General features: G+C 44.3%; 1 protein-coding gene and 1 long non-coding RNA gene across 2 annotated transcripts in view; one reads left to right on the top strand and one right to left on the bottom strand.

The window, feature by feature from the left end:
• TRAPPC12 (trafficking protein particle complex subunit 12) overlaps positions 1–14593 on the top strand; it is a 111963-nt gene that overhangs the window by 13904 nt on the left and 83466 nt on the right. The window contains exons 4-5 of the mRNA XM_075923543.1: positions 8989–9102; positions 11811–11949. Of these exons, the coding sequence (XP_075779658.1) occupies positions 8989–9102; positions 11811–11949 (253 nt within the window). The remainder of the gene's footprint in view (positions 1–8988; positions 9103–11810; positions 11950–14593) is intronic.
• Positions 1–14593, bottom strand: part of LOC142827783 (uncharacterized) — a 28666-nt gene that overhangs the window by 7546 nt on the left and 6527 nt on the right. Inside the window, exon 2 of the long non-coding RNA XR_012902540.1 lies at positions 1356–1445. This is a non-coding gene — a long non-coding RNA (uncharacterized LOC142827783). The remainder of the gene's footprint in view (positions 1–1355; positions 1446–14593) is intronic.

Below are 14593 nucleotides of genomic sequence, written 5' to 3'. Positions count from 1 at the left end.
GCAGCACATCCATATGCTTCTCAGTCCAGCGACAATTTCGGATAAGGCTAAAAGTCTCTTCGAGGCGCTTAAGAATGAACATGGTGGAACATCCAAGGACGATTCTTTCAATGCTAGCAAAGGTTGCTTTGACCATTTTAGGAAGAGAAGTGGTTGGCAGAACGTTCAAGTCCAGGGAGAAGCAACCAGTGCCAATACAGAAGCAGCGAAGGATTTGCCACAGTGGATGTGCTTCCAAGAGAGACAAACAAACAAAACCCATCGGAAACCATAGGGTGAATAGCAGCCTCTATTCGACCCACCAACCATAGGCACTATAGAAAATACTTTGTCCTTGGGGAAGTGCCTGTGGAGAGAGCCTGAAAGCAGTTACTTTCCTCTACAGGAATGGGGGATACCCAAGTTGGCCAGGTTACATGCTGCCAGTTTTCTTCCTTGTCCTACACTACCCTCACTGGCTGTTCAGACTGCTGGGCCTGCAGGATTAAATGCTGCCTTCTATCAAGGAAGTCTTTGTTCTCTCTGATGGAATGTAGGGTTGATACTTGGGCCTCAAGTCCTCTATTTTTTTCTTCCAAAGTGGCGACCAGCTTGCACTTAGTGCAGATGAAATCCCTTCTTTCTTCGGGGAGGAAGACAAACATGACACATGCTGTGCAGGTAACAACAGCAGACTTATCACTATCCGTACCTGCCTTCCTTCTGAGAGATTCCTCAGATGTTATTAAAAGATTTTAAAGAATGGTGAATGTATCTCTCCCCTTTCTCACTCCCCTTCCAAACTCCGTCTCAAAACTTCCTGTTTTCAGTCCCTGTTCGCAAGCTCCCTGGTTGCTGACTCACTGCTTTATAAAGCCCTGGCTTGCCTGATAGCCCCTCCCCCTGATTAAGGCTCAACCAATCGGCAGAGGTTTCTAGTTTTCAAACCTTGATTAGAAGCTTTATTTAGTTTTCCTCCATTTCCGTAGTCAATGTTGGTATTTTTAGGGCATAAAATGGATTTCCAGGAATGGAATCGCCATTTATAACATTGTGCCTATGGGAAATAAGGGTTCGACTTACGACGGTTCTCCAGGAACCAATTAGGTCGAAAGTGCAGGGGTCACCTGTATCCTTGACTCAGTTACCCATGGCCATATCCACCTCAAAAATACCAACCTCTGTGGCCACCCTGGGAACTATGGGGCCAATATCATTATCAACCACCACATTGGCACTGATCTCATCAGTCAGCTGTGACTACCTCCACACACACGCCAGCAAAGTCTACTCTGCAGATTGCTCAGTCGTCTCCACCCCACTCTCACCATCAGTCACAACTCAGACAAGACCTGTAGAGGAAGATGATGACTTACCTCAGTCAGATTCAGTATCCACTACAGCAGTCCTCGTCATCCCCTGAGGAAGTGGTGTTTCCGTCATCCTCTTCTCCTCTAGCTGATGACCTGAGACAATTTCAGGAATTATTTAAAAGGGTAGTGCAGTCACAAGACATAGCCCTACAGGAGGTGCAAGAAAAGCAGCACAAGCTGCTAAAAATTCTACATCCCACCATATCTTCCGAGAGAGACAAACAAACAAAACCCATCGGAAACCATAGGGTGAGAATACCAGCCTCTATTCGACCCACCAACCATAGGGCCTATAGAAAATACTTTGTCCTGGGGAAGGAGATGGATTTTCTTTTATCTCACTCCCAGCCAAACTCATTGGTTGTAGATTCGGTCTGCCATCTCTCTAGATCACCACAGTACCAATCAGTGTCCCAGGACAAAGAACACAAAAGGCTTAACACTTTTAGGAGAAAAGTCTGTTTATCAGCTACTCTCCAGTTAGGAATTTCTAATTACACAGCTCTCCTAGCTAATTATGATTTCTCCAGTTACACCAGGCTACAGGAACTGCTGAATGACCTGCCAGAACAAAAGAGGCCTCAACTGCAGTCCATCCTGAAAGAGGGCCAATCCATTGTCTACACAGAGCTCCAAGCATCGATGATCGTAGCAGATACAGTGGCCCGATCAGCCGCAATAATGATTATGTGCCCCATACCAGAGATCAAGGGACACCTCCTATCAGAAGCAACATCCAAAGTTGTTTGACAACAGTTCGAAACAATGGACGAATAGCAGAAGGACAGAACATACCCAAGCATCTGTATTCCAGTCTGCTGAACCCAAGCAGCAAATTTGAAGGTGTGGTTGAGGGCATGAGCAACCACCCTCTAGATCTGCTGCTTACCATCCACATGTTCCACCATTGGTTGAGACCCTTTTACCACCAATGGCCTCTCATCACTATGGCCCAGTGGGTCCTCAAGTTTATAAGAACTGGCTACACCATCCCCTTTACATCTATACCCCCTACCTTCCCTCCTTCCCCATTTCTCTTCAGGGACCCCTGTCTCACGAGCCCCTTCTACAAGCAAAAGCCCAAAAACTGCCCAGTCTAAGGGCCATAGAGTGAGTTCCACCAGAGTTTCATGGAAGAGGGTTCTATTCCAACTATTTCCTCATTTCCAGAAAGTCAGAGGGATGGAGGCCGATCTTAGATCTCAGGAAACTCAACAAGTTCATAGGCAACAACAACTTCAGGATGGTAACTTTGGGAACCATCATTCCAGCACTGGAAAAGGGGGACTGGTTCTTATCCCTCAACCTTCAAGGTGCGTATTTTCATATAACAATACACCCAGTTCACAGGAGATTCCTCCAGTTCATAGTGGGCAAAGAACATTATCAATATCATGTCCTCCCATTTACTTACCCATTCACCATCCCACACCCAATAACTCCCCAAGGGAGGTGACATTACACACCCTCGGTACATGAATGGCACTCTCTTTTTACATAGATAGGACTAAGCCTTTCAAGAAATCCAATAGACTTTTATATCCACATCCGGTCCTACCAAGGGAACAGCTGTCTCTGTACAACTCCTATCCAGATGGTTATCAACTTGCATAAATACTTGCTACAGACTCCGAAACAAAGAGTCATCGTGGCCGGTCACTGCACATTCCACCAGAGTGATGGCTACATCGACTGCCTTTTTATACAGTGTACCACTCGCTGACATCTGCAGGGTGACCACATGGTCTTCCTCCCATATTTTGGACAATATTATGCACTACAGCAAGAACCAGTACCTATCATGTCCGTGAGTGCCACTGCCCTTGCTGCTTCTAGCAGATAACTCCGAAGACCCACCGCCACAACTGTGGCTACTGCTTTTTAGTCATCTGAGTGGAGCACCCACTCGAAGGAGAAGTTATTCACCTTGTGCAGTACTGATGGTTCTTCGAGATTTGTGTCCCTGTGGGTGCTCCACTACTCTCCCTTGTTCCCCTCTACTTTGGAGTCCATTATAGGATTTTTGGTAGAAAAGGAATGCAGGGATACTCGTGTTGTGCGCGCAGCTAATGGATGAAAACAGCACGAGATGGCTGCTGTGCATGCACAGCACAGGGAAGGCACTGCTAGGCTAAAAAACTCCAATCACTGGCGCGAGGATGCACTGACACCTGAATGTAGCACCTACTGAGACATACATCTCGAAGAACCATTGTTATTGCACAAGGTAACTTCTTCATCTTCCCCTGTCCCTGATCCAAGCCCATTGGTTCCATGCTCAGAACCTCTTTAAAACCATAATACTTCCAGTAGGAATTGACTGTTCAAAGGATCCACAGTTCCCAGAATGCCTTACATTCATCGCATCAAGTCCATAGAACATTCTTATTCAAATCTGCCTTTGGATCAGATGGCCTCTCATGTTTTACCAGTTATGTTATTCTTGATGTTTAAATATAAAGGTAAGAGAGAGGGCAAAAAAATCATGCAAAGCTAAATCTGTTTCCCTAGTGATGCAAACTTCCCTGGAGATGTATGTATCTATCCTCAAATCTTGACTGGCTCCTCAAGGAGTATCTCTCACCCCTTTTGGTTTTTCATTTAACTAAGCTTTTGTGTACACTGAAAAGTGCTTCAAATCCAAAATCAGGGAATCCAGAGTGCACTTTTCCAAGGTTTCAGGTTATGAGATCAAATCTTTCTTCCCCAGAACTATGACAGTAAATTCCCTGCTGGGTACTGGCAAGATTGATAGATACCACCAGGTGATAGTGTGACCATCTTGGCCATGCCCTACATCAGGGGCCTCTGACACATAAGTGAGAAAAAAATATCCCTCACCCACATGGGCTCCCCAATTTTAGGGGGAGCCCCAAGCCTCAGGGACCAGATCCAAGCAAGCTGGGGGCTGCATCCGGCCCTCAGGCCTTAGGTTCCCCACCCCTGCCTTAGGTATTGCCCCGAATTTAAGAGTTGAAGAAAGGCAACTGCAATGGAATGTTTCTCCCAAAAAGGTACAAGAGAACTACCCCACCGCAGAACAATCCTACTGAGATCTTTCACTCATGCTAGTATCAAGAGAATAGTCTCCTTTCCTTGTCCCCAGTATGCTGTCTGAAGTAAAACGAGAGAGGCCTATCAAACTTCTGGATATGGATTCAGATGTTCAAACTTTGACAGATGACAGTGTTGGCGTATTGTCCTCTTTCCCTCTGGCATGTATGCTCCAATTACGCAAAATCAGACAAAAGATGGTTCTACGTAAAAATCCTTTTGTTAACCTTACAGGAAACTGTAGATCCAGTTTTCAATATTGTGAGTTCACCTTTCAGGTATTCTGAATGGTTTATTGCAGCCAACAAACATACTTGATTAAAGTCAGCTTCTGGGCCAGGAGTATTTGTTTGGGGTCTTGTTTTGTTTGTTTTTTGTTTTGTTTTGTTTTGTTTTTTAATAGACAAGATAACTATCTGTGACTTGGAAACTTCTTGTGTATCCAGATACAGATTCATTAGTAGTAGTGGTGACTGTCATTAAAAATGCTGAAGAGTAACAACTCCACTATAGCATTTCAGATAGACAAAGTGAGAAGCTAGGCTCTGCATGCAATGATATTCTCCTGTGCCTTATTTGGGTATTACCAGGGCTGTCCCTAGGGCACTGGTCACCAATCAGTAGATCGGGATCCACTGGTAGATCTTGGAGTCTCTGACAGGTGATCCTGAGTGGTTTGGCCAAGAGGGTATCAAGTGCTGGCACTTCAGCTGTCCCTGCCCCTACTGCTGCGCATCTCCTGCCCTTTGCCTTGGAGCTGCCTTCCCCCACCCCCAGGAGCCTCTTGCGTTTTGGGCAGTGCAGGGGAGGGGAGGGAGAAAAGGGGCACTGATGTCAAGGTGCCCTCTCTCCCACTCTGTATCTCCACAGAGAAGAGAGGGGGCACAACAGGACTTGTGATGGAGGGAGTTTTCTGGCTGCTTTTTGGAGTAGTACAGGACTAGGGCAGGGTTGAGCCTGCCTTAGCTCCACTGCACTACCACCCAGGAGCCACCTGAGGTAAGCAGTGCCCAGTCGGAGCCCATATCCTGAAACCCTACCCCAGCTGTGATCCCCCTCCGGCACCCCAAGCCATTGCCCTAGTCCCGAGTACCCCTGCATCCAGATGCCTGCACCTAGAACCCCCTTCAGCACTCCAGCTGCCTGCCCAAGCTCACCTCAGAGCCCCTCTCACACTCCAAATCCCTTAATCCAAGACCAGAGCCTTCACCCCAACCTGCTGCCTCTGCCTGGTGAAAGTGAGGGAGAATGGGAGAGGAGAGGAGGATGGAGTGAGCAGAGGCGAGGCCTCAGAGAAGAGGCACAAAGGAGGCAGGGCAAGGGTATTTGGGTCTGAGGTAGATCTTGGACTGCACTTAAATTCAAAAAGTGATCTCATGCTTACAAAGGTTGGAGACTTGTGCCCTGGGGGGATGTAGGTCTGGGGCTGAGATGCTCTGCTTCTTGCTGCTGTGGTGAATCCAAGTGCAGTGGGATAGAAGAGGGGAGCAGGCTGACAGGTCACTCCAGCTCCCGACACCATGGTGAATGTGGGAGGGCTCAGACCTTGCTGCTGCCCCTCACCAGACCTCCAGGTAATTCTCTGAGCCACCCTGGGACCCGTCCGTAGGATGGTTAAAGCGACTTCCATGGGGACCCCCGAAGCACGGAGTGTGGGGCAGTCAGCCCAAACTGTCCTGTGGCTCTGACAGAGGCAACCAATCAGGCAGTAGTGTCCACCTACAAATATTAGTAATGGGAGAAAATAGCATTGTTTGTCCAGTCATTACCTGAGCACTAAGGAACACTGGCCCAAGCTCAAACTGTGTGTGCTTCAACACTTTTATGATGTGATATGTGGGGCTGTTGTTGCATCCATAACTAATGACTTAGCATTACATTCATTTTGACTTCCTCTGGAAACAAACCGAAAGAGGGGATCTTCCATTTTATGGTGAAATGCTGTTTAGCTTTTGAACAGACAGAGTTGTAGAGCAGAAGTTTTCATACTGTGGTCTACACGCTCCATTCAGGCCATCTGTGGATATTTCTGTAGCATTGACACTTGACAATTAGTTCATACTTTTTCACAACATTTTCTAGATAAGATGCACAATTTGGTAAAGCAGCATTACATTTTCTATTTTGCTAGATCTCCTTGTTCCATTATCCTGGGAGGAATGCTGATTATTGAACTCCCACAAGTGGGCATGTGAAGAGGTTTCTTCAAGAAAAAATGAAGGTTACCTGGAGATTTATTCTTCACTCTCTGACTCCCTACCCATCTTCCCCTCTTGGAGTCCAAATTTCAGCTTTGGACTTAAGGGGAAGGTAAAAGATGCTTAGGTGGTCTCTGCATTATGCCCTTTTTTAATAGTTCTGTCCACCAAATATTCACAGCAGCAAGGAGAGAGGCAGGAGACACAAGAATGCTTCAATAGGCATTGTTATTAGAAGCTTTCTCCAGTTCACGATGCACCATTGGTGTAACCCAGCAGTGGGAATGTTCAGAGGTCATCTCAGATAATACTGTTTACAGGTGAATCTTCATTTTCTAAATTTTTAAAGGTATGACTCATGCATTCATTTCAATTTGGAACTGCATTTTCTGCACCTTATCACTGTCAGTATAGCAGTTTCCTGTTCTGCTCATTATTATTTTTATTACAAGAGACTTTATTCTTGGGTAGAATAGAGACTTACTCTTTCATTACGAAGTGTAGTGTAATCTGTAGTGGTACTATTAGACTCTGTGATAATACAGATGATGATAATTTACAGGATCTTCATTACAGTTTTCTACAAACCAGAACAATTTTGAGATTTGGAGATTACTAATAGTTGTGCCAGGTTAAAGTCTCTGAAAATGTATTTGATAATTAATAGGCTTCAGTAGAGTATACAACAATGTAGAAATTTTAAATTGCTAACAAGTGCATGTACATAAAGCATGATATGTTAGTGCAATGTATTGAACTGAGTTGATATTTTCTTTTCATTTTTATAAATTGAAATAAATATTTAAATGTAATATGATGTTAGCCCTTGAGAAGGTTTGAATAGAAATCCCCATCTCTGGAGATATTTAAGAGTAGATTAGATAAATGTCTATCACGGATGGTCTAGACCAGTGGTCCCCAACCTTTAGAGGCTCCCGGGCACCTGGGGGTGAGGCCACTCATGTGGCGGGTGCCCGGGGACGGGGCCACTCGTGCCCGGGGCCAGGGGTCACGCATCCGGGAGCACGCCAGGGGACTGGGATGCCCTTGCACCCGGCGCTGGCATGTGCCCTAGGGCCGGGGCCACGGCCGCCCCAAGCACCTTGTGCCCAGGGCCGGCGCTGCCGCCCGAGCCGCACCCCTGGGGCTGACACCGGCGCCGCTCGAGCGCCCGCATATGCCCCAGGGCTGCGGCCACCCGAGCATCGCACACCCGGCGCCGGTGCATCTTGAGCGCCTGGGGCCGGCGCCTCCCATGTGCCGCGGGCGGGGCTGGCCCAGGTTGTCGGTGGGCGCACACAAATGCCCCCACGGGCGCCATGGCGCCCGCGGGCACCACGTTAGGGACTGCTGGTCTGGACAATATTTGGTCCTGCCATGAGGGCAGGGGACTGGACTCAATGACCCCTCGAGGTCCTTTCCAGTCCTAATATTCTATGATTCTATGAAATAAATTCATCAATAAAAAATAATTGCAATCTATCATCTTAAATATAATTTTACATTCATTCTCTTTAAAACAAACTATTTTGTCTTCCCTCTTTGTTAATAGTTGTTAATAGAGATCCTGTGTTCAGATGCTTATGTTTGGAATGTTCACTTAATCATTTTATTGAATGAACTTCAAAGATTTGATTCTGCACTATTGAAATTAATAGGAACAGGAGCAAACCCTAAATGTATTATCATATTAAAGACCAGATTGAACCTCTCTAGTCAGACACACTCGAGTCTGGCAACATCCATGATCCAGCATGATTTTAGTTAGCCAGATGATCACTTACCATGGGTGTGCCCAAGTTTCCCACAGTCCCATAAAGTTTGTTTATAGCCACCAGTCCTGGCTCTCAGTGTTCTGTGTTATTTAGCTTTAATTGACCCCTAAATGTCTTCTAAGAGCCCAGTAAGCAGTGGAAGTGTTGGTAATGCTGCTAGACAATATTGACCTCCTGAGGTCTGGCAAATTCCCTGGTTTGACACTGGTCAGATCCAGATGGTGCTAGAATAGAGAGGTTCAGTCTGTACTTCGGGTAAATTGGGTATGATATGACTTGTTTTTATTCTACATTCTTTGAGATGGCAAAATAGAGTTGTGAATGGATTAGAAAACTCTGATAGATGGCTTTAACTGGAAAACTCCTCTGATGTTGTTATAAATTGGTATGCCTTTGTTGTAGTGATCTAGTCATCTTACCCTGTATCTCATGCTTTATTTCACTTTTTACCTATTTGCATATGCAGCTTTTATGAATGCTATTCCACTTCTTACTGACCAGTTTTATCAGCCTTGTTATTTTTACTAATAGCTAATATTGCTTCAAGCCGAATAAGTATGTGCTTATTTTAGAATGCTCATTTGTTAGTTACTTAATTCTTTTTCACAGAACAGCAAAAACTGGAGAGCAGCAGTTGACCTGTGTGGACGACTTTTGACCGCCCATGGTCAAGGATATGGCAAAAATGGGCTACCTACTAATCATACAACAGATTCTTTGCAGGTATGGTCACTTTACATTCATGTGTTGTGGTTATAGCTGTTAAAAGTTGTGTGATATGGTAACCATGTAGCCATTAAATATCCTGTCCGTTACGCAGTTAACTGTTTCTTTTACAAAGGAAATTTACTACAGCCCACTGCAGTCTCTGCGGTAGGAGCTGGCAGACTCAGTCCCGGCATGTCCTAGGTCTTGGCAGCTGCCCCTGCTCCTACCTGCCCCCGCTATGGGTCTGCATTTTAAAAAACGTGAAGCCAGCAGGCAGGCTCCCCAACCCACCCCCAGTGTGTCCTTTCCCTTCTGTGACAGAGTGCTAAGCAAGAATGCCTGAGCCAGCCCTCTGGTCATAGAAGCTCCAATCAAACAGTATAGAATGGAGCTGGTGAAATAGATCTGAGCCTAACTTGTGGATGGAGAAGAGATAGAAGGCTAATTAAGCCATTGGGCAGAGGCTACAAATAGGCACAAGACGAAGCAGAAATAGGGGAAAGTAGGCATCAAATGGAAGAGAGACATTGCTCTTCCCTACTTTAATCCTGGGGGAATTCTGCACCACTGCGCACATACATAATTCACGGACAATGCAGAATTGTTTTCTCGGTAGAAAATATATTCTGTCAAGAACTGCAGTTATACTTTTTGTGGCACCAGAATAGAGAGCAGCCACTCCTGGGCAGAAGAATCCCCAGATGCAGGTAGGAAAAGAAGAGGATGCATTTTCACAGCCTGATCCATGGGGACAGGTCAGGAGGCAAAGAATATGGGGAGATGATAGCGTGGGGCTGTTCGGAGGTGACAGACTGGGGTTCAGAAGGGCTAATGTCAAGGACAGACTGGATCAGGGGATGAATCAAAGTGGGACTGCAGGAATTTATGGGAATGGGAGGAGGAGTGCAAGGACGGATGAGAGCAGGGATGCTGAGACACAAGAGAACAGGGGGATAAGTCAGGGACACGAGGCCAGGGCAGATATTGTTATATGTTAGACAGCCTCGCTAAAGAATAAATTACCAAAATAATTGAAACAGCTGTACATTATGTTGTTTTGGCAAATGAAATATGCAGAATTTTGCAAAACTTTAAAATATGTTCTGCAGAATTTTTAATTTTGGAGCAGAATTTTTATATTTTTCGCACATAATTCCCCCGGGAGCACTGCTTGTTGCAGGAGCTGGTGGCTTCCTAGGACTGTTAGAGCAGAGCTGAACAGGGTATGTAGTTGATGGGAACTCACACTATAAGTAAACTACACAAGGTGTTTGAACAGCACAGAGGTCTCTGAACAGTTTGTTGACCAGAGGAGAGCCAAAGGGCCCTGTCACACCTAGCCTAACTTATTTCTTCTTTTTCCTTTGTTTTCTCCTTTTTCTATAATAAGAGTCTGGTTTAGCCAGCCCCTCACTATGCATTTTTCAACACTTCTGTAAATCTGTGACCAGAAAGGTATCTAATTGCAATGCCATAAACAACCTGCTGCTCACACAAGTTTTCCAGGTCTTGGAGTGGCTGATAAAACCATATGCTGTGAGGTTGCAACTAAAAGTCAGTGCCAGACAGATCTTCATTTTCTCTTTCCTGTTGTTTTCTTTCCCTTTTTTGTATTTGTCTTGCTTCGCCTTCTAGGAAACAGGATTGGGCTTTGACAGAAATGATGGTTCCAGCCCATTTCAACTGACTTATGTTTTTCCCCAGTGTCACTGTGCCTCAGTTTGTCACAATTGAGAATAACAGAATCAGAACCCATATTCTAGCTAGAGCATCCACAGGAAAGTTGATCTGGTGGAGATAAACTTCGTCCCCGGCCAATTGTATTTGTTGATGGACCATTAATTAGAATGCTTCATTGACAATTTGCTGGCTAGACTTGATATAAACTATATATTGTGGGTGTTACGGCACTACTAAACCATCTGAAATACAGGTATCCAGTCAGTATTCATAATTTCAGTTGCTAAAATGAGATATGCATGCAAATAGGATAATCACATTTAGCAAACCGTAACTGTTCCATTGACACATTACATAACCTATTTTTGTGCAAGATTTGTTGCAGTCATAACAGTGGTAGCAACAATGATCTACATTGTCATATTTTAATAATTAATGTCACAACCAGAACACAATTGTTACCATCTTTAATACCATCTAAGAAACTTTCTTATTAGGAGGGTGGGTTGTTTTTTTTCCTTTTGAAGACTCTCTTCAGCTAATGGCAAAGGGACCAAGGATGATGTGAAAATGAAAGCCTTACTTAAAATTTTACATTTCAGGTGCTTTAACAGTTTTTGATACTTAATTGTGTGTTCATCATGGTACTAAAAAGGCTGAGGTCTCTGTATGCCAAACCCTAGGCTTTGTTTAAAACTGTTCAGTGTTCTACAGGTTTAGGGCTGGTTTTGGCTCTTCAGGATCCTTTATTCTATTTAATTTAATTTAATAATACAGACCTCTCTAGAAACTTCCACTCAAGGGCCCAATGCCTCACACCTGATCAAAATATCACTTTCCTAGGTTCTACTCTTTTTCTTATTAGCTTTTTCAAAATTGCGACTTGACAAATGTGTATTTTAGTTATGCAAATCTGAGATTAGTTTTTCATTGTTTAATTTACTATGCCTGAAATGATTCAAACACTGAAAGTAATTTTTAAGTTTGATTTACCATAGAAGCCAATAGCTTACCTTGAATTTTCATATCTGTTGCCATTTTAGCTATGGTTTGTGAGACTAGCACTGCTGGTAAAGTTGAATCTTTTCCAAAATGCAGAAGTGGAATTTGAACCATTTGGAAATCTGGATCAGCCTGATCTGTACTATGAATATTACCCTCATGTGTACCCAGGACGCAAAGGTAAAGCTGTACTTTTATGCCGTACTTTTATGTTTGCTGTGGACAATCTTCTAAGTACAGAGATTGCAAAAAATAAACCCAAGCTATCATCAGTTTTGTTTAAATGGAGTGAACTTCTAGCTACTGCTTAGAAGAAAAAGATTGACAGTTATGCTGATGCATTGTTTATATTCTAGAGAGAGGGTAAAAAGAGCTTTTAATATTGTAGGCAGCTAGCCTTCTAAGTATAATCCAATACAGTATATAGTATCGATCCAAAAGACACAGTTTTCATTGGTATTGTACCCTTAATTAGTGATAGCATTTTATATAGAGCTTTTATCTAATGTGCTTAGAATTTTAAAAAACTAAAAAATAAAAGGTGGTAATATATATTTTTGGTGGAAAGTGGGCAGATATATATGGACAGTGTCATGCAGAATGAGGAAAAAAGGATTGCTGAATAAAAGAAAATTCCCCTTTTGTCTTTCCTTCCTAAAACTCATTAATTGTGCTGTGGACAGACTACATTTGCAGGAACAATAAACATCTGAAGAGTTGAGGTAGAGGACTAGGTAGTGAAGAAAGATTAAAAGGTTAAAAAAAAAGAAACTTTGACTGATACCAATGAGGACCTTATGAAATACATCCTAGGATACTTAAGGAGCTGATAGAGGAGGTATGTGAGCTGTTAGCTATCACCTTTGAAAAGTCATGGAAGAAGTCAGGAGAGATTCCAGAAGATCGGAAAAGGGCAAATATAGTTCCCATCCATAAAAAGGGAAATAAGAACAACCCAGGAAATTATAGACCAGTCATCTTAACTTCTGTGCCAGGGAAGATGATGGAGCAAATAATTAAGGAATTAATCTGCAAACATCTAGAAGATAATAAGGAGATAGGTAACAGAACAGATCCTGTCAAACCAATCTGATAACTTTCTTTGGAAGCATATCAAGCCTTGTGGATAAGGGAGAAGCAGTAGACATGGTATACCTAGACATTAGTAAGGCATTTGACATGATCTTGCATGATCTTCTTATCAATAAACTAGGGAAATACAACCTAGATAGGGCTCCTATAAGGTGGTGCATAACTGGCTGGATAACCATTTTCAGAGAGTACTTATTAATGGTTCATTATCATGCTGGAAGGGAGTTCCACAGAAATCTGTTTTGGGACTGGTTCTGTTCTGTATCTTGATCAATGATTTAGATGTTGACATAAAGAGTACGCTTATCAAGTTACAGCTGATACCAAGCTGGGAGGGGTTGCAAGTGCTTTGGAGGATAGGGTCATAATTCAAAATGATCTGGACAAACTGGAGAAATGTTCTGAGATAAATAGGATAAAGTTTAATAAGGACAAATGTGAAGTATTCCACTTAAGAGAGAACAATCCGTTTCACACATACAGAATGGGAAGCGACTGTCTATGAAGGAATAGTACAGAAAGGAACCTAGGGGTAATAGTAGGCCACAAGCTAAATATGAGTCAGTAGTGTGACACTGTTTTAAAAAAAAAAAAACATGATTCTGGGATGTATTCACAGGAGTGTTGTGAGCAAGACACGAGAAGTCATTCTTCACTCTACTCTTGCACTGATTTAAGGCCTCAGTTGGAGTATTATGTCCAGTTCTGGGCACCACATTTCAAGAAAGGTGCCCCCCCTGCCCAGGGCCCCACCTGCAACCATGCCCAGGGTCCACCAATACCCTGCCCCCTGGCCAGATCTGTCCCCTGCTCAGGGCCCCACCAGCTCCCTACCCCAGTACTCTGCCCCTGCCTCCTAGACAGACACCCACCAGCACCCTGCTCCTGCCCCCTTCCTCCTGTCCAGACACCTACTCACAGCTTGCTCCTGTACCCTATTTTCCAGCCAGATTTTGCATCTCATCCCTATCCCATTCACTGGCACACTGGATCCCTCTGACACACTGGAACCCTCATTTTTTGCCCCACCTCAGAGTGTAGAGGGGCCCAACATTTTATTTACCCTGGGACTCCAGAAGAGTTTATCTGGCCTGAGGCCTTGAACCTCAGTTCTACCTACTCCCCCTCCCCCATGGAGCTGGGGTGCCAGGGGAGGGAGGTGTCTCAGTTGGGGCCACATCAGTGTGTCTTGAAGGGTGTGTTTTTATTTCTTCTTTCTTTTTTTTTCCTCTCACTTGTATGGTTCCTGACTGATTTTTCTGTGGATCAGTGACCCTTGACCCAAAACAGGTTCCCTGCCCCTCCCATAAATAAAGACAATGCTGAAATGTTTGTGTTGGACATATTTTATTTAAAAATGAAGCCTGGCCAGCAAGCCCCCATCTGGCTGCAGCATCATAACACACCTGCATCCGTATACACACTCCCACCCTGAATCTATCATACACCGGAACCCCCTGTCCTGAGTCTCTCACGTCCCCAGTCTTCTGCCACAACATTACTGCACAATCCACACACTGCAAATCTGTGTCTATGCCCATCATGCTCCCAACCCCCCCTCAAACACAGCAACCTGACCTCCTGCACCCTCATATCCACAACCCTGTTGTTTGCTCAGTACCCCAACCCTTCACCTGACCCCAACACTCTCCAACCTGGAGTCCCCTCCCTGAGTCAGCAGCCCCTTCTCCACCTCCTACTGCACCCAAATTCCCTCCCAGAGCTTGCACCT

Source organism: Pelodiscus sinensis, chromosome 3 (assembly GCF_049634645.1).
Source record: "Pelodiscus sinensis isolate JC-2024 chromosome 3, ASM4963464v1, whole genome shotgun sequence".
Lineage (NCBI taxonomy): Eukaryota > Metazoa > Chordata > Testudines > Trionychidae > Pelodiscus > Pelodiscus sinensis.
This window is presented reverse-complemented; position numbering and strand designations above follow the sequence as displayed.